Source organism: Dermacentor andersoni, chromosome 8, assembly GCF_023375885.2.
Source record: "Dermacentor andersoni chromosome 8, qqDerAnde1_hic_scaffold, whole genome shotgun sequence".
NCBI classification, from domain to species: domain Eukaryota; kingdom Metazoa; phylum Arthropoda; class Arachnida; order Ixodida; family Ixodidae; genus Dermacentor; species Dermacentor andersoni.
In genome coordinates this window covers 92,035,358-92,062,975 of record NC_092821.1, presented here as the reverse complement: position 1 = coordinate 92,062,975, position 27,618 = coordinate 92,035,358, and the positions used below count along the sequence as shown (strand labels likewise).

At 44.8% G+C, this 27,618-nt stretch overlaps 2 protein-coding genes across 2 annotated transcripts; one reads left to right on the top strand and one right to left on the bottom strand.

Moving 5' to 3' along the window:
* Positions 1-898: 898 nt before the first annotated feature.
* On the top strand, positions 899-23,240 carry LOC126529360 (TGF-beta-activated kinase 1 and MAP3K7-binding protein 1-like). Its single transcript, XM_055069793.2, has 10 exons — positions 899-980; positions 1,072-1,142; positions 3,211-3,281; positions 4,409-4,550; positions 6,186-6,293; positions 9,217-9,325; positions 12,886-13,078; positions 18,215-18,338; positions 18,495-18,614; positions 21,513-23,240. The coding sequence occupies exons 2-10, from the start codon at positions 1,077-1,079 to the stop codon at positions 21,627-21,629; spliced, it is 1,050 nt and encodes a 349-aa protein (XP_054925768.1). The 5' UTR covers positions 899-980; positions 1,072-1,076; the 3' UTR covers positions 21,630-23,240.
* Positions 23,241-24,962: 1,722 nt separating this feature from the next.
* LOC126529363 (zinc finger HIT domain-containing protein 3) lies at positions 24,963-26,242 on the bottom strand. The gene has a single exon (XM_050176965.3). The coding sequence runs from the start codon at positions 26,055-26,057 to the stop codon at positions 25,656-25,658; it is 402 nt and encodes a 133-aa protein (XP_050032922.1). The 5' UTR covers positions 26,058-26,242; the 3' UTR covers positions 24,963-25,655.
* Between the last annotated feature and the right edge of the window lie 1,376 nt (positions 26,243-27,618).

Sequence of the window (27,618 nt, the reverse complement as noted above, 5' to 3'; positions counted from 1 at the left end):
TTCAAAATTTTCTAAACCAATGGGGCGCGCCACTGGCCCAAAATCATGCGCCTCCGTCGAATGCTGCGGTCCCTCCACGGTAGCCAAGGAGAATAATCGTGGCGTGCGCAGCCATTACATGAACAGCTTTTCAGGCGCGGAGCGCGCAGCCGGCGCGCAAGGAGAATCGAGGAGGAAAGCGTCGCGGGGAGGAGAGTGTCGCTACTTTCAAATATTCAAGGGGATTTAGTACAGTTAGTACAGTGTACTAGAATTCTAGTACACTGTAGTTTTAGCGCGGCCGGAGCCGTGGTGCTACCTCGTGGCGCAGAGCACAACCAGACAAACACAGAGCTAATATTGCAGCAAAAAAGTGCGTTCTAATTCACTGCTGCTGTAAATTTTCGCCAGCGTCGTAATCGTGTTCACGAGCGGTTGTTTCTATCCAATGGAAAGTTCCGCGGAAAGTTCAAAGTGGTTTGGTGTGTTTCGCACTTTCGCGGGTGGCAAGAGCAGCGCGGCTCCGCCCTTCCGAAAACCGCATGTTCTAGACACTTTTCTAATAAAATCATTCAAAAGACGATAAAGATTGAAAGATAAAACCAATTAAAAGTTTAAAACTATGAGCTTAAGCAATTTTAAGCTATCAGTAGAGTGTACACGCCAGCTGTGAGCTACAGCCGGTGACGATCGTTCTGTATGCAAAAGCATGGCCTTCGAGATTAACTTCGTACACGGTGATTGCCGCTGTGGTATACGATGTTGACAGTAGAAAACGTTACCGATAAAATGTACTTTTCTACGGTAGAAAAGCTTAGAAGCGCATTATTAATCTTTGTAAAATGAAAGTAAAACTACGTTGTGTGGAATGCGTGGTGGCTCTCGAAGCGATCGCTGCCTGATTTCGGAGTCCATGCGTGTGCAGTTAGCCGAAACCACCGGCCGAAACCAGCCGAAAACTAAGCCGTGAACTGCCGCTGCTTCCTTCGGCAACGCGGAGCGTAAGTTGTGCAAGTAGTTGTGCGTATGCTGTCGTCCGGTTGCTGTATTGTTTACAGCGATTTGTGTCGGTTGTTTTCACCCATCGCTCAGCTGACATGCCAACCCGCTCCGAGAGCACCGACGGGTCCAGCTCCTCTGGTCGCAGTGGCTCCAACGACACGGTGAGTTTTGTCGTCAACGATCTTCTTGACAGCTCATGCCATCTCTTGCTCTTGATTCCAGATCACAAGGTCTCGTCACTTGCATTGTATTGTTATGTAATTGCACTGTCATATCATTATTTGCATTGTACATGTTAGAAGCCGAACTAACTGCGCATTGAGGGAGGCACGCAAAATGAATCACTCATTGTTGTGATCAAAATTTGGAAATTTATTTACGCATGGTTCATTCCTTTGTACAAAAGGAATATCCTTGTAACTTTCGATAACAACACGTAACTGCCAAACAAAAGAGCTAACAGATATACTTGGTCCTTGCTCGGTCATTCTGATGGTTTCGCATAACTTCCACTGTGTCCGGCACAGGGCATCGCAAAATCCGAGCGCTCGCTTGAGGATTCAGATAGTTCTTCCCACAGTGCTCAGTGTAATTTGCCAACAATAGTGTAAGTGGCAGTCACACGTGGTGAAATGTACTGCGTGTTATAGTTGTTGCTATTTCCTCCGATAATCGTGTCCTCCGATAATCTCCGACAATCTTTCCTCCGATAATCTCCGATAACTGCCATTAATAGTTTCACTGATTACAGTTACACAAAATATGAACACATCCATTTTAAGGAAACCAGCACATGTTTTCAAAGTTGTTTAATCTTTACCGCACGTTCTTTCATGTGAAATGACAACACTCAGTGTTATAGTATGGGAGCACTTATGAAGGTCTGGGAGCACTTGTGAGAAACTTTAATTTGATACTGAAGTTTGTCTCGAAGTGTTGGACATGGCGCCATCAGCACTATCATGACGTCACAACACGGAGTAAATTTGCTAACGTTGTGAATCAATAAGGCTAAGTGCGATTTAAAAAAAAGTTAATTATGGGTTTTACGTGCCAGAACTACGATCTGATTATGAGGCTCAGAACTCCGGAAATTTGGACCACCTAGGGTTCTTTAACGTGCACCTAAATCTAAGTACACGGGTGTTTTCGCATTTCGCCCCCATCGAAATGCGGCCGCCGTGGCCGGGATTCGATCCCGCGACCTCGTGCTTTGCGGCCCAGCGAAGGCTAAGTGTCATGACAATTGTCATGAGATAGAGGGCGCTAAAGTGTTGCCAGCGTTTCTTCTAGCTGCATTTGTGTGTGTGGCAGCTACGTTGATTGCAGGAACAAAGTGAGCCATTGTATCATGCACCCACCGAGGTACGAAGTCCTAGACCGATTATGAGAAGTACTATAGTAAATTATTTACAGTAATCTGATGGTTTACACTATGTTTTCTGGATGTAGAGGGTTTGGACCATCATTTAAAGCAATACACTCTTTAAAATGTTTGCACTCTTTGGGGCTTATCTTCTCCCACAACAATAATTGTCATCTATCTTGCCTGCATTTCCTTTGGTTAAGGCTGCGCACCCGGTACCTGCAGGTCACGAATGACATGCACATTATCAGCGTGACATAGCATTTTCGAGAGGAAAGTAACGAGTGCAGAGTTTTCAAGAACGGAAATGCAAGCAAGACAAGATAGGCCCCAAGGGTGCAAACTTTTTCAAGAGTGTACAATGACAAGTTAAAAATGTTGTGTCGCTACTACATTAACATCTTGTCAGAGAAGCCGTTGCACAATGATCACTAGCTGACTCCTCTGAGTACTGGTTCTTCTTGTCACGCTTACTGCATTTGTTGAGTTGAGTTGAGGATCGTCCCAGGGTACCGAGAAACTCTGAGGAGAAAAGTTTATTCCATTCTATTTTTGCATCAGGCGTATGTCAACAAATGATACAAACAAGGAAAGAGATTATGTGTGCGTACAGAAATTCGCAACAATGGTCTTTTGCCTAGCAGACATCATCATCTTTGTGTGTAGTATCCAGTTCTATGCTATCTCTGTCCCATCTAATTGCACTGACAAAATTCCTTGCAGCTGTTGTTTTTCATGCAGTGTCCTGCTTTGTTCTCTCTCTCTTATATAAATATACATATATATATATCTTCTTTTTTTTCTTTTTTTATACACACATTAAAGAGGTCATCTCAATGCACTTTCTTTTCGAATGTGTACAGCTTCCCGCAGCAGACACGTGGGGCTCATGGCATGCAGCAGGAGAGTCTCACAACCGCTGTCTCCAGTTTCGGTGAGCATGTTTCCCCAGAGAAGGATGTGTGTACATGAACATGTTCTTCTTGCTGTAATGTTAATAAAAGGCACTGCCTTGACAAGCCAGTAATCTATGCAGTTGTAAACCCTAACATAAACTGTATGCAAACATAGACAACTCCTTGGCAACTTTTCTTTGTGTACCATCAGCATAAATTGAATAGTGAACAAGGAAAAACTCATAATTTCATGGGAGTGCAATGTCTAGTCAGCCCATAACTGGCTCCTAAGCAACGTGTAGTCCCAGACAGAAGTTTGGAGCCTAAATTGGGGAGGGGTTACAAATGCAAACAAATCTTCAAACGTAACAATACTCTAGTTTTCTATTTGTTCTGTTTGAATGTATGCTCGTAGCACATTTCCATATCTCTCTGTGTCTAGTTTGTGCTAAAATTTTCAACAGCATAACTATAAAGTTAAAGCTAGGGAGGTGGAGATTTTTATTTATTTATTTATTTATTTATTTATTTATTTATTTATTTATTTATTTATTTATTTATTGAACAATCCCCACCATGCACCAATAGTTGCATGGTACATAAACTGTAACTTTTCAAGTCTTTTGCCATAACATTTGCATGAAATAGTGTACATAAGAGATTCTGACTGATGGAAAGTGTCAATATTTATACAAGTACCAAAAATGTCATTTATTGTGATTGAGCATGAAAAAAGAACATTTGTTTGATGTCATAGTTGACAGCCAGGGACACAGGAGCATGATGGCTGCAGGCATGAGATAGGTACCTGTACAATTTGCATAAGGAAGTAGTGTACCTATTTTCGGTGTTCACTTCTAGGCGATATGTTTTTGTTGTATTAAAGTGAAACCATCATGAAATATATTTATTATTAAAATCTGAGCCATTTACTGCTTAATTTCTGCAATCAGATTCATTAGTTGCACGGTGTAAGCAAGGTTGTGTGGTGTGTCATAATACTAGACAGGAGCAGCTCATATTGAGAAACACAAATGGAGTTGCCAAATTCGATGGTCCACCAAATCTGATGGCTGCATCTTTTTTTAGTTGTTGCAGCCCTAAAACAAGGTGTGTAATAAAACCTGAGTAACATGGTGTTGTTGGTGCCCCCTGCTGTGTGCAGGGTGAACAACGCACATGCCCGTGTGAGTTGCCTGCTTTGTGCCACTCCAATGGGTAGTACCCGGTGGTTGGTTCCCTTTGTTGGACGCCGGCTGCCTCGAGAGCTGGCCAAGCGCCTCACACATGCCACTCAGCCAGAGCAGGTCAGTCATCTATCACTCTGCCCCTAGTGCCCAAACAGCCTTTGGAAATAAAACGGGCTCACTGCGAATAGGGAGGGAGCATGATATCAAAATTGGACTGTAAGAACCCCACTAGCCGTAACATAACTTAAACATGGAAGCTTTCTAATGCATGAATACCGTAAGATACTGCGGAAGCACCCACCCCACTCTCACTGAAAATTGGGTTAATCTAGGTATGTGCCCTTGTTGGGTCGATCTTGAAATGCCGAGAGGTGCAGCTCACATTCTTTCCCGACGAGCAATGCCACTCGACGACTTCGATCTTCCTGGGGACGGTGAAGGAGCGCATCGTGTGGCTAGCAGATTGCATGAGAAGTATGGGAACAGTGGCTGCGTGCATGCTTTATCAAGATGTGTCTCACTAAAGCCCTACCACCACTGTTTTTTTCCTTGAAGGACTGTTCATTCTCACTCTGCATTATCTTCAACCCCATCGGTCTTTCCCTTTCCACCGCAAGGAAGCAAATATCCCCATCATCACCCCCAGCAGTCTCGTAGCGACGGCAGTGCGGTGAATGTTTCAGCTGATGCTGGCGGGCGCTTTGGAAGGGGTGGGCGATTAGCATACAATTTTCAGAATTCTGAAGTTTTGGAAATGTTAATACTGGGCCCCTGTGCGAAACTGGGCACTTCTACGGTATTTTGCGGGGGGTGTAACATGTGTATTTGGTTATGTCGTTTCTGTACCCTAGTGCCCAGACACCATCTGTAGCGCGAACAAGGTGTTTCACGGGCCTCACTGTGGCTACCTCCCTGCTACAGCCTATTGAAGTTTATTTTTTCTAGTTTTTTCCTCTTTTTTTTCCTTTCTTTTTTCCCCTTTAGTAGGAGACATGGCAGTTACATGAGCACAGCCATTGCACAGGTCCATGCAGCACATGGCATCTCAGTTGTAATGGATTATATATATATGTCTTATAATGGGGGGGGGAATGGTCTTGAGAAAAAGCTTTCAACTGCATCTTATGATATATTGGCTGCAGATGTTGTTGATTGTGCCTGCAAGTACTACATGGTTAAGGGAAAGCCTTTACTCCGGGATGTTAAGCTGTCGCTAGTCCGTGGGAGATTCTGTATAGAGTACACTCAGAAACCACCCTCCCTATCGCTTCTTTTGCACACTGGAGTAAGCAATTAGTGATTGTACATGAACTTGTCTAGTAGTCTTGATTACTTTGGATACCTGTGTTATTTTTCGTCCAAATGGCGATGCCTCACATGACAATTATTACAGGGCATTGAACAAATGAAACTTTCCAGTACGCTGTTGGGAAAGCTATGTGAAGCATGTTGGTTATTGGTCATGCCCAGTACAGGTCTCATTTTCGCCTGCTGAACGTTTTAGGCTCTGGCATTCCAGACATTGCCTGTCCATACTTCTATAGAATATTCGCCCTCAATTATTGGGCAAATTTTAGGCACTGCAGGAGTGGGCCAGTGACTGGGTATTGCAATAAGTTTATCTTGCATTGGTGTCTCTTTGTTGGTTGCCTCCACAACTGTTTTGTCTGTGCAACTCGGACATCTCTGTGTCAACAAGTTGTCTACAGAGTGCTAGTGGTAGGCTGAAGCACGGGCAGCCTCTCTTTGCAGGTCCAGGCAGCACTGTGTTCCAGCTTGCAGGCTGTGCACGATGCCTGGCTGCAGAGCCTGGAACCAACGCTGAGCCGGCGAGATGAGCTCCTCCGAGCGCCGGACCAGGTAAGACTATTGGAGCCTGGGTAGGAGACACGTGGTCTACCCTTTTCAGCGAAATGCCTCATTGGATAAGGCCAAGCGTGTGGGACACTTGGCATTGCAGGGTTTAAAGGGCCCCCCTGCACACCTTTCCTTGAAACTCAACAATGTTGTGGAATGAGCACGTTGCCCTTGAAGGAATATATTCCTTAAGATATTTTTGAACGCAGATTAATCGGTGCATGTATACTTTCCCTGTTTTCCTCCTACTCTTTACGTTGTCTTCACTGGGGTGGCTATGGCAGCAATTCCCTGCCTTTCTGTTTTCTATTTGCTGTTGTTTTTCTGCAACATGCTTATGGCAGCCCTTCAAGGTCGGGAACTGGCAAAGGTGCCCGAAGGCAACAATGCAGCAGCAACAGGACAGGGAGGGTGTGTTAACAATCTCTGCGTCCTCATTTCCCAGAAAATTTGATAAGGGTGTGCTTATGTCTGCCCAACGGCTGCCGCCTATGGGGCATGCAATGTCATCGCTGACACTGCCCAGGGCAGAAAAAGAGCTGGGCTAACACAGAGACAGCAAGCATTCAGTTATGTGAGATTTCAGGTTCCTTGCTGCATGCAGCAGAATATTTCATTTGCGTGTTCATGCCTAAGATCCGAAACATTTTCTTACTGTGTTCAAAAAACGTTTCAGAGCCCCTTAAGATAAAAGAGACTAAGTGAAACATTTAATTGCTGTGGTTCGTATGCTGCTGTTGGGAGTGAGTTTTGCTACCGTGACCCAATCTGAGTGAGCTCGGGCTGCCCGCAGTACATTGTCCCGGTGACCATCGTACAAAAGAACACTCAATGAAGCCGGAGAAAGTATAGGGGAAATTAATTGTTACCTTTCATGTAAATGTAGCAAAATGCGGTATAAGGAAATAAAAGTGGACGAAAATGTAACTACCCACTTCCTCCGCTGTGTAGCCTTGAACAGAGCTGGCTTACACTTCCAGGGCTTATCTCATACGAAGACACACAGAAACCCAAGAACGTGGCCAGGAGGTAGGCGTCACGGCAGCTTACTTGGTAGAGCACCACATTAATAATGTTATTTTATTATCACACTACCCTCAGTGCCAACAAGCCATTATAGAGGAGGAGTTAGACACTGCACAATTTGAAATGATAACCTATGTACAGGTATCCAATGAATATCAAAAGTGATACAGCGACAAGCGATGAACATCAAAAGCAACAGTCTAACATTAAATGCATCAAATAACAAGCCTAAACTACTGGATTATTAAAATGTAAAAAAAACAGCCGGGAATAGAAGACAGAGTTGGGATTAGTGGTGGCTACTTGGTTTGTTAAGCAATTCCATTCTGAGATTGTGCGCAGAAAAAAAAATTAATATCTAAATGTGTATTTTCTAACCTTGTTTGGTGATCGATTCATGGAGAGACATAATGCGGTAGAAATATGTATATGTCCCTGTCTATGCTCGTTCTTGAAAAAAATATATTCCAAGACATTTTTAAGTCTTAATCTTTCCCTCCATTTTTTTTTTGTGTATCCCATCGAAGGCTATCCTTCGCAAGGGACATGTAAAATGCCGCCTGTAATTGTTATGGGTGAACCTTACGGCTTTTGTTGTTATATGATATTTTGATGTATGTTATGTTGTTGTTATGTTTGTTATGGCCTTAGTTTGATATTTTTATTTAACCATGGGCCCCATACTGTACAAGTGTACTCAGGTATGGACCGGACATTAATTTGGTGCAGTAGCTGCTTAATTTCAATTGGGAATTGCCTTGCGCTTCTCCACAGGAAATCTAAATCTTTACAGGCTGTGGCTGTGATGCAACATATATGGTAGTCCAATGATAAATTTGTTGATAAAACACTCCTAAGTATATAAATTTGTTTACCGGAGTAACACAGTTGCCATTTATAATATAATTAAACTCATGAGTAATTTGTTTTTGAGTAAATGACATCCTTACAGTCTTTTCAAAATTTATATGCATCTTCCAAGTGTCACATCAATGAACAAATTTGTCTAGCTCATCCTAACAAAAACAGTCACTTGGTTTTTGCATTGCTCTGCATAAAACGCAGTCATCTGCAAATAATCACAGAGAAGACAACAGGCCGTTACCGATACCGCTTTTGAATATCAATAACAGTGGGCCCATCACAAAACCTTGTATTACCCCTGACATCACTCTAACCTCCTGCGAGCATACATTGTTAAGTACACCCTGACTTTGTGCATTTAAATATTGTGCAATCCATGTGATAACTGATTTGTTTATATTGTGCCATTCTAACCTTTCGATTAACAATGAGTGAAGAACAAGGTCAGAGGCTTTTCTAAAATCTATAAAAACTGAATCAACTATGAAGCCCTTATCTAGTGCACTTGTTAAGTCATGTATTAGGTAGTTCTGTGAGTTGGGTGACACAAGAGCAGCTGTTACGGAAACCATATTGCCGGGGAATCAGCAAGGAATGGGCATTCATGATGTTAGTAAAGAGAACACGTTCAAATAATTTACACACCACACTAGTGAGCGAAATCGGCCTGTAATTGGAAACATTGTTGCGAAGACCTGACTTGTGCACGGGAACAACGTTCGCCAATCTCTGGTCATTACGCAGCGCACACTCGTCAAGCAATTTTCGGAATGCGACGCACAAATACTTGGACACCGGATGGGGCCACAAAGAAAGCCATTTAGGGGACAGAGGATGTGGATTCGGCTCTCACGTGTGGCGAGTTGTTGGTTCTTCCCCTTTCATTTCTCTTTACTACATTCCTCTTACTACATTTCGATTAAACCTAACAGTCAACTTCCCCATACTTTGCCTGACTTCAGTGTCTGCTGCTTTGTATGGTGGTGACGTGACAAAAAGATCGAGCCCCTTGGATCTGCCTATTCTTCTCGCCCAGGGTCCTGGTGAGGCATCCCTGGCCGCCCTGGAGGCCGAGCTGTCGTCGGGATGCTCCCTGGCACTTGCTGTCGTCATGGGTGGCGAGCACCTGTACGTCGCCAACTTGGGTGGGTGCACGATAAATGCATGCCAGCTCTGTTATGTGGGATATATTCTACCCTGAGAACCGCCTCTATAACCTATTGCTGCATGAGAAACACTTTGCATGAATGGAAAGAAGTGTTGATTAGTTAGAACTTGTTTGTGGCAGTAGATTGGCAGGAACAGAAAAGTCTGCAAAGGAAATGTGTACAGTTATGACATGGGAGATTTCCAAGAAAACTGTCACCGTGTTAGCTTTGGCCACTTACCACCACAGTCATAAAACACACCTTCACCTTGTTTCTCCTCAATTGTCCTAGTTGAAGAGAATGACAACCAATTCTTATGGTACTCACTTTTTTTAGTGCAGTGGAAAGCTTACCGGGCAGAGAGTTTTGATCTGCACTGAGGATTTAAGTCACTCACTGAAAGCATGCTGGAAACTGATAGGTGAACACAATAGCGATTATACGTCGGCATCGATGGGAGGCAGACCAGTGCAGTGATAGCTGTGAGAAAGTATTATTTTGTTTATCATGCCAGTGTTCCTGCGATTCATGTTTTCTGAAGTGTTAAATTATTTCTGCATTAATCGCTACGTGCTTTCATGGTTTCCTGTCCAGCAGCTTTGGTCATTAACAAGTCAAGGGTGTTTTTTAGCTAAGCCAAGTTAAGTTCTCTAAAGCGAAACGACGCTTTTGCACGTGATACACAGTTCAGCATGTTGCTGTAGCCACGTGTGCGCTTCTGGTTTCCAAAGCATGTCATCTCTTGAAGACCTGAGCTAGCTAGAACAAAGGATTTTAGCTTGCATGCGTGCTCAGAATTTCACGTGCATACAAGAGCAATCATGTGCATTGCCATGCACTGAGGGGCACGAGCGTCGCTTGTTGGCGTGGACCTGTTTTACTTCATAATACGCATAGAATAAAGTCCATAGGCCTAGTAATATACAAACTGCAATCTTATGCAATAGGTATGCAGTACTTAACAGTACCAAGGCTACACCACCAGTTCGTGCTACTTACTGGTTTTTGAAACTTTCTTTGCCAATTGAAAATTATAGTTCCTACTCAAGTTGCGAACAATGTGCTCGATACTATCACTATAAGTCATGAGCATTTCATTTCCATCAACGTCTCCTAACACATTCTGGCCAGTTGTCAGTCCATTCAAGGGCAGCGCCACCTCTTAAACCAAAGTACCTAGGCTAGCCACAATATTCAGCAATGCTTCTCAGCGATTCCTCTGATAAGGAGTTTCACGAGAAAAGAATTTGGAGGACCCTTAAGCTTCGCCTTTAAGACTGGATCGCGACTGCATTCAAAGATCTCTGATTGCTTCTCACACTTCCCGGCAACTGCAGCTTATGCAACCATAATGTTTTCCTGGAAATGTTTTCCTGCACAAATCTACGTGTCTCCCACTTTGGTCAAAACAGTAAGCCTAGCTGGTAAAAGGAAGCGAGATGCAAGTTTGGCGGCAGTACGATGTCTGTCCAGAAAGTTCACACACATTTGAAATTACTGTTTGAAGAATTGCTTTGAAGGCAACGAACCTAACTTGTTAACAGGTAAACGCAAGCAATTCTTTTTTTTCAAGGTTAGCAAGCTTTATGTACAGACCATGTATGCTTGTCAGCATATGTTGGTAAATGCTTGTAACATACCTAATTGATTTCACTTGAACAGCGTAAGATTATCCTGCGTTTTCTGATGAAAAGAATGGTATTCATGGCTACAGATTTCCTGCCACTGCATGATACTACCACAATATAGGTTATTGCGATGACAAGAATAAAATGCCCGCAGGGGACAGCAAGAGCTGGTTTGCCGCTGCACCTGTTCTATTTGCGAAGGCGATGAGGCGCGCTGGCGCTCACACGATTTAAGCTCGCGCGCCACCACACACTGCACAGTCGAAAACTGGTTCAGAAAGCGCAGCCAAGTTGAAGAGAACTGAATTTGGTTGGTTCAGTATCTTCATGTGTTGTAACCAGAGCTTTAGTGCATTGTGAAGTTGCTGTGGTGGAATTCATTTGTGTAAGAAACCTTTCACTTGCTCTCGTCAGTGCTGCTGCATTCTGTCGCATGTAAACGTCGACCACAAGCAGACAGCCTGACAGAAGAAACTTCAAGAGCGTAACATTTTCCTGGGTGAACTTTTGCCCACGAAGAAAGTGTAATTTGGCAGCTGTAGCAACAATACTGACAGCACAGTTGTCACATCACATGAATCAGTTCGCAGTCAGCTCCATCTAGAGGGCATGTTCACGTGTTCTCAAACAACTTGCAAGCATCCCAGTAGTTTGAAAATGTGCTACGTGGATCATTATACGTAGAACCTTGTCCATACGTCTTGTGAAAAAAGAATGTAATAGCTGAGAACACGTACAATCCAAAGCCACCAAAAAAAGTTTGGCGGGGTCAATTGTGGTTGACATCTACACAAGGCAAAGCATTGCGTGATACGTTTCATTGTGAGATGCAATGGGTGCCAAGTTGGTGGGGCCCGAGCAGCCCTAGATGCATGTTGTTGTTTTCGTGGCTTCGGAAAGGTTACGTTTGCGCTCCTCAAATTCGGGCTGGGTGGGCAGCTTCTCTGTGTGGGGCATTTTGGCAAGAAATTTTGAAGTGCCCACTGAGTGAGAATCGTTGTGCCGCGAGATGCCGACGCATGTCGAGCTGGTGGGGCTGAAGTGCCCCAAAACGTGCTTTGCCATTTTTTTTTCTATTGCATAGAGTTTTAAGACTGCTACAGGAATATGATGGCTACGTTGCCACCAGAGCGAAACATGATGGTTACTTCACATTGCCTGCAGCAAGGAACGACACCGCATTTAGGTTATTGTTTATCAAAAGCATGCAGTACGCTTCTAATGGCACTACATGCTGTGATACAGATAGATGAAGGTGCTTATTGCAATAGAGTTGGCAGTGATAACCGTGAATGCAACATACGACAACCCGCAAGGATATTTGCTGGTACTGGAAGAGGAAACTGGGTGCGTGCCGGCATTTTTGCGTGACGCAGACGGGCAAGTATTGCGGGGAAGCTGCCATGACAGGCACCTACTGCTCTCGGATCGCACATGCTTTGTGCCTTTTCTTGTTCACACTGGGTTTAGCTGCTGGAAAGCATATCGTACTATCACAGTTTTACGATGGACTGAATCTTGGTGTCGAACAGTCGCATTTTGCGGGACTGTATTAACCGGTAAAGAAGAAGCATAACTGTATTGGGTCATTTCTATGTTTCCAATCCTGAATGTTTGCGCCGGATAATTGTACGAAACAGGGTCGTATCAACAAGTTTCCTCTGTAGGCGTGGTAATTATCGGTTCATCGTACCAGCTACAATGCCCACAATACAACAGCGGTCTGATACCAAGCGTACATCTTTAGCACAAGTGAATGCTCAATAACGCCGATAAGGTGGCATCCCTTCCAAAGGTGCATTTTCGTTGTCACCAACAAGGCCTATTTTGCCAGTCTAGCAGATAATGTGGAGACACAAACGAAGACAAGAATAAACACATAACGAGCAAGAAACGTGTGGCCATATATCACCCCCTCGCATGTTGCAGGGCGCACACGAGTGCTGCTGCTGCGCGGAGGAGAAGAGGAGCCGCAGCTGCTAACAGTGGAGCACAGCATGAACAATGCAGATGAGCTGGCCCGCCTGGCACGGCTTGGACTGAACATTGACGCCCTCCCCGAGGATACCCTTCCCGTCACTCGTTGCCTCGGTGCGCACCCACACCGGCGCCGCCCTGACGGGTACGTGCATTGGCATACGGCATGCGTCTGTCCAATCTACATGGGAGGGCAAGTACATCTTAGTTGAATGGTTGTCCGGCAAAATCTGAAGTGATTTGCTGTTTTGTATTTTTGTGCTTTTCTTATTTCTATTAGCACACCATGTATGAGTATAAATTTTGGCTGACGCAAGCACAGCCAAACCTCGCTTTAGTTAAGTTGTACCTGACGTGAAAATTCCTTCACTATATCCAATATTTCTATTGTAATAATACTCTAAACGTACAATTTGTTACGTGCTCATGCCAGTGAGATTTTAGGTTTAATTCATCATATGTGATCATTTAGTATGTATGTGTTTGTTAAATTGCCTGTATTGCTTGCACTGATCCTTGATCCTTCGTGAGTAAATTTGTTTTAGTAATGGTGTCCTCTCATGGTCAAATTTTTTTATTGCAGAATTAAAATATACAGAGTGACTTATTTTGGGGGGAAATAAAGAAATAATCTTTTTACTTGGCAGTACCGCAACAACTTTCTTTTTACTTATGCAGTATTATACATGGTTTATTCTTCAATAAATGAGTAAAGGAGCATAATTATATTTTTCAAAATTCACACAGCCTATTTTTATCTGATACTGGGTGTCTGAAAAGTAACTGTGGAGTGGAGATGGTGGTCTTAAAATTTGAAGTTTTACTTACGGCCGTGCAGGTATCTGAAAACAAGAGATGCTTAAAATGACCGCCACCAACTTGAAGGCTTTTCTGCACACAACGCTGCATATCGTTGAACACTAGGTGCAGGGTTGCTGGAGTTATCTTGATAATGAGTCGGGTAATGGCTCTCTGAGGCTCCTGCAGTGTGTGAGGATTGTTCTCATGCACTAGTCCTTTGAGTGCACCCCACAGATATCAGATGAGCTACAAGTCTTGCGATTTAATATTGCGTCTGAAACTGCCATATCATTCATAATTATAACCATTTTTTTTTCTCACTGCACTTTTCACTGCACTGATTTTTCGGACACCCAGTAGGTTTATTGCCCGTACTTTGTAACGTTACACATTCTGTTTTTCATTTTTATCGTGTGTTGCACCGAGAGGCCCATCTCAGCAAAGGCGATGACGAACTGGCCAATGAGTCATGTCTAAACCAATGACAAAGGGCAAGAAGGATGTAAAATGTAGTCGATCGTTGAGTAATGCAACCCCCAGGATGCACGACTATAGTGAAAGTGAGGCGTGCCATGTGAGCGCCCACAAGAAAACTCGGTGGTTTGCACCTTTAAGAAAAAATTATGTGGAAACCATCGACGATGATTGTCAGCGTAAGCAAATCGCCCAAACGAATGAGCGAGTGAGAATCATTCAGAAATTTTCATCTGCCACATCGTTTACGATGGGCTGGCCACCGCTGGTCGGCCAGCAAGATGTGCAGTGATCGAGTGAGCGACAGCCTTCACTGCTCCTCCCTCATTCCCCTCCCCGCAACCTGCTTGCCTGCGAGCACATGCACTCTCCCTCTCCTTTCTACACCAAACAAGCAAGTAAGCTAACGAAGCAACAGTGTGCCCCTCTCCCACTTTTTTCTTTTCCTGCCCCACCATGACACTCAATTGCACTAGAGCTCATGCATGACAGTCCCAGATGATTACCCCCCCCCCTGCCCCACTAGCTTTTTCCGCCGTCCCGCTTCGCAGGCGATTGCGAGAGCACCACCCTTTCTGTTGGTGTGTTTCCTCGCCTTCCCTCACCTGAATCCAACAACCGTCGTACCACCGACCTACCATAAAACGATCGAAAGAGCCACAGAAATATATTCGCTTCAAACCAAAGTGAGGGAAAAACTTGCAGTAATCAATTGTTCAAACAGTAGACAAGATACAATCAATTCACAGACATGCCTCACAAAAATACGCCTCACGTGGCAGTATGGTTGGTTTGCAAACGTCCGCCTGTAAAAGTAATTAGGTACATGCCTGGGAGAGCCATGCGAGCGAGCTTCTCAAGGTAACACTGAGAGATAGTAAACAGGATGGAAATCAGTTTTTGCAATGCCTGTAACTTGAAAAAACATGTGTGACAATGCCAATTCTAAAGTGCTCATGCACAAGTGTGAGCACACGGCAGTAAATTAGGCAAAATGAGAATACTCCTAAGCCACCATGGTGGCAGCCACCATAAAGTAAAGCGAAAAATTGGTTATGACGTGAGCCAAAGGGCGGGAGCACAGTAAGAAGTTCCTTGACACAAGAGTTGGCAGAACGTATAAACTGATTCTAGGTGGCACTTTGTTCTGACAAGGTATGTTCTTTCTAACGATCAGTCACCTCCATACATATACGTACGTGACCATTTGAGACTTGTTTCCACGGCAACACGTGTACAGCGGTGGCCTTCCAAGGGCTAAATTCCATATGCACTATTGCGCATCTTTGAGGAAATAGTCTTCGGAAGTAGCTTGATGGAGTTGGAACAAGCTGTTCCAAGATGAACATTCATGCATGAGTTTAGCAAGGCGTAAGAGGCAGAACAAGACAAAACGAGGAAAACATCATCTCATCCAAAATAAGACTAGTGGCGACACCACTTGGACACCAGTGCCTCGGGATGTCATAGACTTTGACAACATCTTCATCTAACGAAACAACTATCTGTTTAGTAATAGTAAGAGGCTGACACTCTGTGAATGAAACTTTTGCAAAACTCACATTAGGGAGATTTCATGGTCATGCAAAAAAATAATGTTATAAAGGATCAACAGAGCTGAATCTTAGTGCCATCGTTAACTGTGAAAGCCTGCTTGGCTTTTGCAACTGCTTGCTTTGATGTCTTGTTGCTGTGACCTGTCACTGTGATTACCTTTGTTGCTGTGGTAGACTTATGTGCAGCTTGAAGCCAGGCACGGTAGATTATTTATTAATGCAAGATTGTTTTTTAAAAGTGGCTTTAAACATTATATGCACCGTATCTTGCCAAGTATAAGTCGTATTTTTTCCCAAAACTTTTGCCAGTGCGTCTTATCCAGTGGTGCAATTAAAATGTGCATAAAACCATGCATGCCGACGCTTCCATTACACGAGTTTGTTTTCTAGTACAAGAAACCGTGCATGGCAGTATTCAGACAGAAACCGAACTTTGTATTAACAGCGGAGCGACCATTGGTACAGATGTTAGCTCCTAAGGCTCGCTGTGTACGCGGTTTGAGTTAAAATAGGGGCATCTTAATACTTGTGCGACTTATACACAGTCACCTTCCATTCGACCCTGACGGGACCAACAAAATCTATCAAATTATCTGGCAGACCGAATTAAACAAGATGCAGAAAAAAACACCAAAACACACCCCTGATTAATTTGGAAGTATTTGTCTTCTTCTAACACACCCCCCAATCAAATGCGCGCCCACATTTTATGTGTCAGAAGTAGAATAACGTACAAATTACGTTAAAGCTCCTAAACAAAGTAGAAATCTAATGTGCACCTGATTTATTTGCAAGAAAAATGGGCAAGGGTCTAATATGTGTTGCACATTGGCAGCCGGTTGCTTGAAGTTAGCTTCGCCGCACGGTTTTTAGTCAGCTCCGCCGTAATACACCTGTGTTATGCGGCAAAGCATGCGACACCACTTTGTGTTTGATTGCACCATGCAGGTGATATTCGGCCCAATTTTCCTGAAAAAAAAAAAATAGGTGCACATTAGAATCGGGTAAATACCATAATCAGACAGTGTGAGCTATGGTTATTAATTGAATATCCTCCTACAGCAAGCCAAAAATAAGAATTTTCGACGAGATTTATCATGCGTGTTCAAAGCATGCAGTCCCTTAAGCTCCCCAAGGGGCCCGTCAACCGTAAGGCTTGGGAGATCAAAGTGGGCAGGAAGGACTGGCGCTCATCTGACGCTTTTGTTTTGTTTTCGGAACACTTCACGCCACACAGCTAGAGTGATAATTTGTGCCTGATCGCCGAGTTTGGAATACTTGCGAAAAAGCTAGAGCTGCAGCCAGGCGCAATGTCCACCGTGTTCGCACACCGACAAATCCGGCAGGCAGTGCCCACATGTTAGACCACATGTTAGCCTTGCTATTTTTCTAGCGATATCGGGTGCAAGAAGTTCTAGTAAAGGTTCAGCCAAAGCATACATTGCGCTCAATCTTTGCGCTGCGGACACATGTACGCGGGCATTTATTTACACATGCGCACACAACTACACAGGGGAAAAAGAATTAGTGGGAATGCGTGGCAGCTTAATAAAATCGTAGTTTTGTTGTGTACAGATCCGAGAGACATGCATGTAATGAGCGTGTGCCAGCAAACAATCTACGCATGTAACAGTTTGCATTGTGCAAAGTAGCACCAGACTTGGTCTTCCGTGAATGGCTCGCTAAACAGTGCTGCACACATGAAATAACAACAGTACAGAAAGGCATCGCCAGCATTTCACGCGACACCAATGTCGCCATCTTTAATAATAACTAGGTTTAACAATAATTTAGCTAATTATTAGAAACGTGCTAACTAGCCTTCTAGTTATTTCCTGTTACATGTTACAACTGCTAACTTGAAGCCGAGCATCGGTGAAGTGTGATGTCCACTTCGAGATATTCTTCCCCAAAATCTGCTAATGTATGCGTTGGCATTCTGGTTAAGATGGTCCCGTACTGCTAGGGGACCACCTTTGGGAAACTGCAAACTGGAACGCCAATGTGTTTCATAGCAGATCTTCAAGACAGATATCCTGAAAGTGGTGCCCCTCTTTGTATTGCAGCTAAGGAGACATCACTTCACCTCGGCTTTAATTTGCCAATCTGTGCTCTAAAGAGAATAAAAAGGTGCTCTTTTTAAAGAGAATAAAAAGTGCTCTTTAACTGCATTTGAAAAACTTTCTCACTGCTAAACGTCCACCTAGCCATGTAGCCTAGATGCGAAAAGGACAGAGGACTAGAGATAGGCTTCTCGTTTCTTAAATTAAGCCACCACGTTTACTGTGGAAGCAAGTGAGCAGGCATCTGTTAGTTAGTCGATTACATGCATTGTTTTGCTTGAGCACTGTTCACGTGCCATTGTTTCGACTTCGATGACGTGCAGTCAGAATAGCTTGGATGAGCTTCACTCTGCCCTCAGGCTGCAGTGTGCCCTTGTGTTTTTGCAGGCCCGACCCAGTGTCAAATGAGCCAGAAATGTGTGGCCCGCTGAGCGTGGAGCCAGGCTGCCGGCTTGTCTTCCTTTCGGATGGCCTCTGCACAGCCCTTAACTGCTCAGGACTCGCAAACCAGGTGAGCCGACTGGGAACTTGAGGTTTATGCTAATGAGCAAGCTTCGAGAAAAAAAAAATAAACTATCTTAAAGTGGTACCAAAGCATAACTTCAGTGCCGCCTGCCTGACATAAGCCCAATGTGGAATGTTGTGCGTGTTTGTGTAAACTATGCAGGAAGCAAACCAACTGGTTGCAAAGTTGGCATCGCAGCCCGGAAGCGCCCGGCAGGCGCTGTCTCAACTGCTCGACCATTGCAAGCTGCCAAGTGGCTGGCCTCATGAGCTCACACTCATGGTAAGCACCAGACTAAGTAATGCCACAAAACAGGGTGTGTGTTTTTTAGAGATACAGCGAAACCCCATTAAACGGTAGTGCTCTTTAACTGAAATGGCATGAGATCGCCTACTTACCTGTCAAAAACGGAACTCGAAGAGAGTGCGATGAAAGGGGAAAAAAGCATGCAGTATTTATTCACGTCGCGTGACAAAAGTGTTATGTTTGTATGGTGCCACGGCGACCTAGCAGCGATGACAGAGGCCTCAAACTTACTGAAGCTGCGAGCCAGATTTTCAGCCAGCCCCCTGTTCTCGCCAAACACTCGCATGGCAGATTCCTCGTTAGCGTTACATATTCTCCGTGCATGTGCGCGGTAGCACTGCAGAAGTTGCAGGGCACCTTTTTTATTGTGGGGTGCTGCTCTCGTCGCAACGATTGCATCCATGAGGCTGACGTAACGCGCAGCTTCCGCCCCTGTTGGGCCTGAATCACCCATGCTGTTGCTTTCCGTGTCGTCCTCATCACTGTCGCTAGTCGACACTTCGGCAACAACAGAGGCAACGATGGCGAAAGGTCGAACCTCGTAGTCGACATCTCTTTGCGGTCACAGCAGTGCTGCCGAGCAACTTCCTCGCATTCCAAATGCCACACACCGTAGTCAATAGCAGATCCCTGTCACGTGCCAGCGCTGACTTCTTTATGTCACGTTCGATAGCAGGAATGATGCTTAATTTTTCTTCTATGCTGAGCACCTGCGTCTTTTTTATCCGAGCTTCGGCATGACGCAAGTCCTCGCTTGCACGACGCTACAACGCCACAGAATAAAGAACCAACTTACAACGCTCTCTGGCATGCTGCCGAAATGATGTTGATGTGGCTTCACGCGCAAATGCACAGGGTGCTTGGAGGCCATTGTTCCTATCTCTGAGGCTTGTTGCTCTGCCGGGCCGCCCGATAGAAACGACGCATTGCAGTGTTTGCGCAACGAAAAGTGGAACCACTGCGTGTTAACTGATACGTACGCGATAAGCTGGTATGATTTATGCGGATACAAAACGCATTATGTTCAATGGCTGCTGAGTCGGGGATTTGGCTTTGCTACTATTAAAACAGAACTACTGTTTAAGCGGGTACGGTTTAACGAAGTTTTAATGTACACTCTAACTGCAGCGAAAAAAAGGCTTGGACCAAGAACGTCCGTAACGGGACAAACGCCAACTACCATATGTGCTTACTGCATAAGCTTGGCCCTTTATTCACAAAACTCCTCTTTTCTAATTGCCATCTGCGACTTTCTTTAACACAGTGTCAAAACGGTCACTATCAGTGAGTGACAACGGGTGCCTTAAGGTCTTTGTTAGTGGAATCTCAATGCAGTAATTCAGACTTGTCCCTCTGGTCTCGGCAGGCATATTCATTACTTAATGGCATCAAAGTCTCATTAATTCGAATGTATTTGGCTACACACTGGTTAATTCAGACAACTCTTGGAGCTTGGCAAGCACCGCAAATGTGCTACATAACAGAGCAAGAGCGGCGCTAGTATCCAACCGAAATGAAGCACCTGAGTCTGCATCACCATAGTCATCAACGGAACTGGTTCGCGAATGACAGCCATGCCGGAATGTTTCACGCCCATTTGTGGCTTTATAGCCTTTACTTGCTGCCGCAGCTTCGTCCGCAGCGGCTACTGCAAATAGTAGTTTCGTTTTTACTCAGTGCTGCTCTCACAAACACTGCGGAAGCTGTCGATGATGAAGAGCGCTGGCTACATCACTCACGATTGACGGACAAACAAAATATGCGTGTGGTAGTGAAAACCGTGTCTTGGATGACACTCTGCGAAGGAAGTCGCGAGACCTTTGCCGCCTGCTAATCAGTCATGAGATGCTAAGAATTGCAGCTTCCACACTGTTTTTGTGCTAATGCTTAATAGAAACATGATTTGCTGATTCATTCAGTACATAAATGCATGTTGACATAGCAAGCATTTGTTTATTGTTTTTTTTTAATACCCTCAATAATTCAATATTCGATTAATTCGGACATGTTTTTCAGTCCCGTTAAACCCGTATTAACAGCGTTTTACCGTAGTTCAAACTTATACATCCCAATACTTCCAATTTGAACTTACCCTCAGGCTACAGCGGGGAGAAAACCTCTTGGCATTTCACATGCGCAAAGGCACTCGATGACGGTTAAACAAGCATCTCCACTCACACTTACCGTCTACTGCAAAAAAAAAAGGCATAATTTTAAACACATCACATTGGTTCTTGGGTTGCCGCAGTATGTTTCCTTCGTGCCACCAATGCTTGCCTGTTCTCAAGAATGGTGATTACGGCTATTTTGTTTCTTCGCACAATGCCAGCACTGTTCTGTCTAAGCCATAACTTGTTTCATGTTTTTCATGTAAATGAACATATTTCTGACCATACGTGACAGGAAATGCAATAAATGTTGGTTTTCTGCCCCCAAGAGGTAGCTGAACATTTTTTTTCCTGCTAGAATTTGTGGCTCGCTCGTGAAAATTTTGTGTACAGAAATTTATTGTCCTGCAATAGGTAAGTATGGCAATTTGCGATGAGTGTCCAAACGTGCGTAATCGCTTTTCATTATGCTGACTGAGTTACAGTAGGTGCCTCTTATACATCGGTGCAACTTGTATACCAATTTTTTTTTCTAAACTTTTAAATTGTAGGGGGCGTGACTTTACAAAGGTGCGACTTACAGCCCGGAAAGTATGGTAATCCGGAGCCCCTCACTGTGGCATGCCTCATGATGGTCTTGGCATGTAAAACCCTAAAATTATACTCCGTATGTATCACCGTTTTTCGTGTGAGAAGCAAGTGGTAGAGTGTTCCTTCTAAAAAAAGCTGGCAACCAGATATGATGCGTGTGGCTCACTTCCCACAGGTGGTGTCGCTGTGCGAGGAGGAGGCCCCACTGCCGGCACCTCCAGTGACAGACGGTCGTGTGGATCCTTACGTCGACTTCATGCCCCTCATTAGTGCCTTGGAAGCAGCACGCTGACACAGGTGTCGCATCTGTTACAGCACTGCAAAGGTCCAATCAGCCGAGACATTGTTCAATGACATGGCGGTTGCTCCAAGTGGACGTGATGTTAGACGCACTTGGGTAGCTGTAGTTGCAATCATATGAAGCCAACAGAAAATGAAGGCAAGGAAAGCATAGGGGAAATTAACCTTTTTTTTTTAACATAGAGTGAATTGTGAATGATGAAGTTTGTGATCAACTTCATATTCTTTATAAAGGAACAGAGAGATAAAAGTGAGAGAAATGACAACTTGCCGCTGGTGCGAGCATGCGTTAGCATTGAGCTACAGTGACAGCCATCCTCCTGTTCAGGCATTTGTGTATGCACGGTAGACCTAGCTCTTGGCGTGTGAGCCATTGCCACCCACAGCCATGGTGGCAGATATGGGGCATCGTTTCAACCACAGGTGTTGCGTAGTATGTGAACTTAGCATGAATTGAGCTAAAGGCCAATAAACCCTCGTATGCTGCTTTGTGGCACCAAGGCCCTCAGTAGGCGACAAGCGAGAATAATAATGGGATTTGAGGTCCTCGATCACGAGTGTTGACAACTAATGAAGCCAGGAAGAAGTAAGGAGGAAATGCGCTGGTTCCTATAAATTGAAAGGTAGAATTATGAGGTTTGCCTGCCTAGGTGGCTTACGGCCCTTCTCTGCTGCCGAGCACGAGTTCGTAGCTTTGATCCCAGCCAGTGGTGGCCACTTTACGATCGAGCGGAATGCTAAAACGCTCTTGTGCGCCACAGTTTGTGTGAAAATTGGTCAAAATTAATGTGACACCCCTCCCCTACAGTGCCCACTGTGCCGTTTCAGGATATTGAACTCTACACAGTTAAATGTTAAAGCAAAGCTTTCTGTGCAAACCCTTCCAGACTTTCCTGACCCTGGCTGCTGCTGCTGTCTTGCTGAATAGCTCGCACAGAATACTTTTTAAAAAAATTGTATATGTGCCTGTTGGTGGGATCGAACCTCAATCCCCCAGCGCAGCAACCCAATGGTTTAACCATTTAGGCCACAATCGCATGTTTACTGTACTTCTATCATACCAGTGCCAATTAGCTCTTCGAGTTGATCGACATGTGCATCGCATTGTGTAGCACGGACGCACGAAAGCACGCGTGAGCAGGCCAGTTTTTTTCACCCCAAAAATGCCGGAGTGAAATGGGCAAATTTTATAGCATTTCGTTAACTGCTTCACGAAAGCTTCATTTCAGATAGATTCCAATATGTTCATTGGATCTGAGTATATATTTAACTATGAGGGGGACTAAGTTTACGATAAGCTTTATGTTCTTAATAAAGGAAATTGGAAATTACATTGAAAGGAAGAACTTGCTGCTGATGACAGCTGAAGCCTAGGAGACATAGTAGTGGCATGAGGCATCTTTCCATAGGAACACATTCCAAGCTGTCTAGGTAAGAATTCGCTGACATGAAATCTACCAAGTGATAAATTATACAGTTAGCTTCGCAAGTCTCTCCTGCAGTATGTGCAAGTGCTTGTGAGTGCCTGGCCACATGTAAGTGGGCTCTATAAAAAAATGAATGTATATATATTTTGCAATAAAATGTTATTAAGCTATCAAAATACATGCTTTTTAGTAGCACTGGTATGTCCTGAAGCCCCTCCATACAAGTTTTCACCGACCAGGTTAAGTACTGCCAGCCTACCCTCCTCCTGCGTGCTCCACCCCTCAGTTTCGGGCATCAAGTGGAACTTATGTAGTCCCAACTTCTGGTTTTAGGTGGAAGCGATTCCACTGCTGCATAGAGGTGCAAGCATGCAACAAGCAAATGTTCAAAAACCTGAACCCCGTAAGTGGAACTGGTATGAGCGATGAATCTGGAAACAGCTGCGCGCATGAAAGGTCGGCACTACTTAGCAAAAGTGGCGTGTGGATGCAGGGGCTTTAGTACATCCAAGCTGTTCTATGGTGTTTATCATGCTGTGAGCACTGCGGTGGAAAGCCAGTCTGATACTGAGATCAAGTCTTGCTGCAGAACAGAGACACAGTAAAAGTGTGTCCACACAGCAGAAAAACAAGCAAGTAAAAGTGGCCACGTCAAAACGCGCCAATGATGTCACATTGGCTACACTGGCCGGCGCCTCTGCCAAGCTCAATACCACATCTCGGCAGCCTTGCTGGGACACATGGCAGAAGACAGAAAAAAGTGGCAGCTCAAGTGTTGGTGCCGCTGTCAATGGCGGTGAACAGTGACAAGGGCAAATGCACAGACCCCCACACAGTAAAAGTTTTTTTCTTTCTTTCTTTATAGTTTTTGGGCCTGACCCGGTGAGCATCTCCAGTTTCAAAGGAAACGGCCAAATGCATGATCATCATCATCATGACACAGCAGTCACATGATAGCTTTGCCCGTTTGCTGAGTCAGCTATGGCTAGGGTCAGTAAAAGACAAGTAATTACTGTGAGCTTAAAGGGGCACATAAACACTTTACTAACTAATCGTAGAATGGCTTCATTATTAACTTAAATTGCCCCACAAATTTCGTGCTGCCAAAATTTTTTAAATCGTTCGGCTATAAGTGGAGTTACTGCACTGACACCCGGCATTCTCTCTTTTCGTCTCCGCTGGCGTGCTGGAAGCTACACAGCGGAGAAGCCAAGAGAGCAAAGCCCTTGCCAAAAGTTTAGCGCCACAGTGGCGAAAGGGCTCATTGCAGCACCGCATTGTGGCCGCCATAGTCGACACTCAACATGTCAGAGGCCACGTGCAGCAGACGCAGCTACGCGCAGTGCAAAGATGAAATGATTCTTCTGTCTTTTTGAGATTGCAGAGAAATATATTTTTCGATTATTTTATCTCAAAATTAGCAGTTATGTATTACTGAGAATGTTCTCGCGATCACAAAATCAGCCAATAGCATTGGTGGGCCAACTGCTTTCGATGACGACATTGCGGATGAGAAAGCAAGCAACCGTTTACTGCATTTGACACGAGATTGTAAATTCCCTGTGGCATGCAGTGCTATATTTGGCTCACATATTCACAGGAGCCTCGTTAACAGATTGGGCGACCAACACGTGGGCGACCACAACAAGACAAGGGATGTCAAGGGATGTCAACGGTGACAGCGCGATGACACCAATTGTATGACAACACTGGCATGAGGATAACACTATGGCACAACAATGACAGTGCGAGTGTTGCACTGGCTGACCCCGGATGAACGTCATGCTTTAAAAGATAGAAATTTTGGCAAAGGACTTCAACTCCATGTTGTCCCACAATATTAAATATTTTAGCGCATTGCAACTCGCTTGAGCAGCACAGAAAGAAAGAGCGACAGATGGTGAGACACATCCTTTACTTGTTTATTTAAGACAATTCAGCATTTTCTGGCCTGAAAGCCTGCCACAAGGTGTGACAATAAAGCACCTCAGCAAAGTTTACTTGTTTCAATCTGCGCACCTGGTTGCTCCATAAGCAAATTGACCTTGAATTCGATGCTACCACGCATAACCGGAATTTCCGATGAAACTCCAGATATATACAAGACGATTTAAAAACGTGCAACTACTGCAGCAGGAAGGTAACTGCTGGTCAAGAAAAATCCTATTCCCCGTACATTGCTGCACAGTGGTATCGCTACCGGCCAGCGTAATGCGCAGCATGGCATCATCTTGGCTTGGATCGAGACCCCAGGTTCTCCCGTGTTCAGCTGAACATATTCCTGGTCACCAACTCGCCCAGCTTGCTGTGTTAATTCAGGACTCAGCTCATTGCAAACGTCTCGTCCAGTGCGCCGCTTATTTTATGCTCTTCCATGTCACAACGCAGACACATCAGTGACCCACCCTAGTCGCACTGGCCCACCACACACCCGTTCGCGAATAGCACATGCGAACGACACATCGCACCTCACTCTTCTCTCCGGACAAACGTCGTTCACAGAACTTGCCGCAGACTAGCACACATGTTCGTGCATCCATAACGCGAGCTGTCTGAACGTAGCGTTTCGCGCAGCAGTGCCGACAGACGCGTTAGTCTTCCCCGACGCCAACGGCGTCCAGGCAAGCGTTCACAAATTCCACAAAGATGGGCTCTCGCATCAGCGAGTCCAACATGCGTGTGGGGTCCCTGCTCCGGTCCAGATCGCGCAGCAGCGCCCGCACGTTTCGGTTGCGCAGAGTCTCGCGAACGGCCTCCGAATCGCGCAAGCGGCACAGCCTCTCCGGCGGCACCGTGTCCGGCGTCGGGTACCTGTACTCGGGCTCTTCGCCAGTCTCCGCCGGTGCCGGTACGTCCGGGTCGCGGCAACGGCCCTCCTCTTGTTTGTGATTCCGGTAGCAGTCGCACGAGCAGTACCGCGTCAAGCAGCGCGGACAGCGGTAGCGGGGCTCGCCGCTACTGCACACACCGCAGACCAACTGTTCGCCAGCCATGGCCGTGCGCGTTTATAGCACACAGGTGGAACCTCTGCAAATGCTACTCGTAAAGAAACGACTGGTACACAACAAAACACCGATGCCTTGTCCAGCGCCCCCGTCAAACAAGCTTGAAAACGTGCTTGACGTGCTTACTGAGTGCCGCCAAGTTGGATACATTTCGATACGTGCGTGGCTTGGTTGTGGCTTGGTAGGCGCTTTGGCTTACTTTGGTTTCGAAAGATCGAGAAGGTGAAATTGTTTTACAAATAAATTTTTTTACAATGCCACATCGTTGAACCCGTATGAAAAATTCGAATTCTGGAGTTTCACTTGCCTAAACCACCATATGATTATGACGATGAGCAAAGTGAGAACAAGGTGAAAGCGGGAGCCAACGTTTCAACAAGTCTCCCGACTTCCCCATGTTTACCCCATATGATTATGAGGCACATCGTAGTAAGGACTCTGAAAATTAACTTGTGCTCTGGTCCTCTGGGAAAGAATTAAAAGCAGTAACACCTTCTGGCAGTAGAAAAAAACATGCCAGGTGTTGGGCGTGTACACTCCATGCTGTGGCTTGCCATCATCGCACTCTTATTCCCTCTTCGGGGATGTCAGGAGAGCAGCGCTCATCTTCTTGCGCTTAAAGGCGAGTGCAGGCAACGCAGTGTGGTGAACTGTACCTGATATAAGATGTGAGCACTGCATGAAAACTACATTCTGAGCAATGAGAACGAATGCTTTGGAAAGTGATGCGAGAGCACACTCGGTCCAAATGAAATGAAGTAAACAACAGATGACACTGTGGCCAATATAGCAGGACATGGCCACAAACGCACGGAATACAAGCTGAGAGGGAATACTGCAATTTGGGAGGGGAGTACTGATGCAAAGATTGCCATCAATATATTAGTCGTTATCGAATTATCGACAATACTATCAATAGCGCACTACAGATACCGATAGTGCTATCAATAGTGCGCTATTAACAATGTAAAATCATGCGACGTACCGCACGTAAAGACTGCAACATAAACTTGGTAATGTCCCCGCTGTCCCCATTTGCATGAAGTGTGTGTTATTGGTCATCAGCTATAGCAAGATTTCTGGCAATATCACTAGCAAAGAATAGCGAAACTACAGATCGCACTAACTGCTGCATTTCACAATGCTATCAATAGGTTTTGTTACATTATCAATTGTTTAATATAGTGGAAGGTTGTAATATACTCTTGATAGTGCTGTCGATAGTATCTCTACTGATGGCCTTTTTTACATTATTGATAGTCCATTTAGGGGAGGCATCTTTAACAACTTGTAGCTCGTTTAATAGAGTGGACTATCGTAAAAGTGTTGCGAGAAAGCATTCTACAAGAGATAATGTCTATTCCTAAGTGATTCTCTCTGGCTCGTTGTTGCTCATAAAAAAAATTAATGAGTGCTGCATGCGTTTATTCTGGCTGTACTTGCATGCATCGGCTGCAACAATTGCAGGAATGGAGCAATCCACACCTGTATTGTGACACCATGATGAATCCACTACCTAGGTATACTGAAACAAAAACTGGTTCACAGA

Coding starts and splice junctions, on each gene's coding strand:
- LOC126529360 (XM_055069793.2), top strand. CDS start 1,077: ATGCCAACCCGCTCCGAGAGCACCGACGGGTCCAGCTCCTCTGGTCGC. Junction 1,143..3,210: donor GCAGTGGCTCCAACGACACG/GTGAGTTTTGTC, acceptor GAATGTGTACAG/CTTCCCGCAGCAGACACGTG. Junction 9,326..12,885: donor CCTGTACGTCGCCAACTTGG/GTGGGTGCACGA, acceptor CGCATGTTGCAG/GGCGCACACGAGTGCTGCTG.
- LOC126529363 (XM_050176965.3), bottom strand. CDS start 26,057: ATGGCTGGCGAACAGTTGGTCTGCGGTGTGTGCAGTAGCGGCGAGCCC.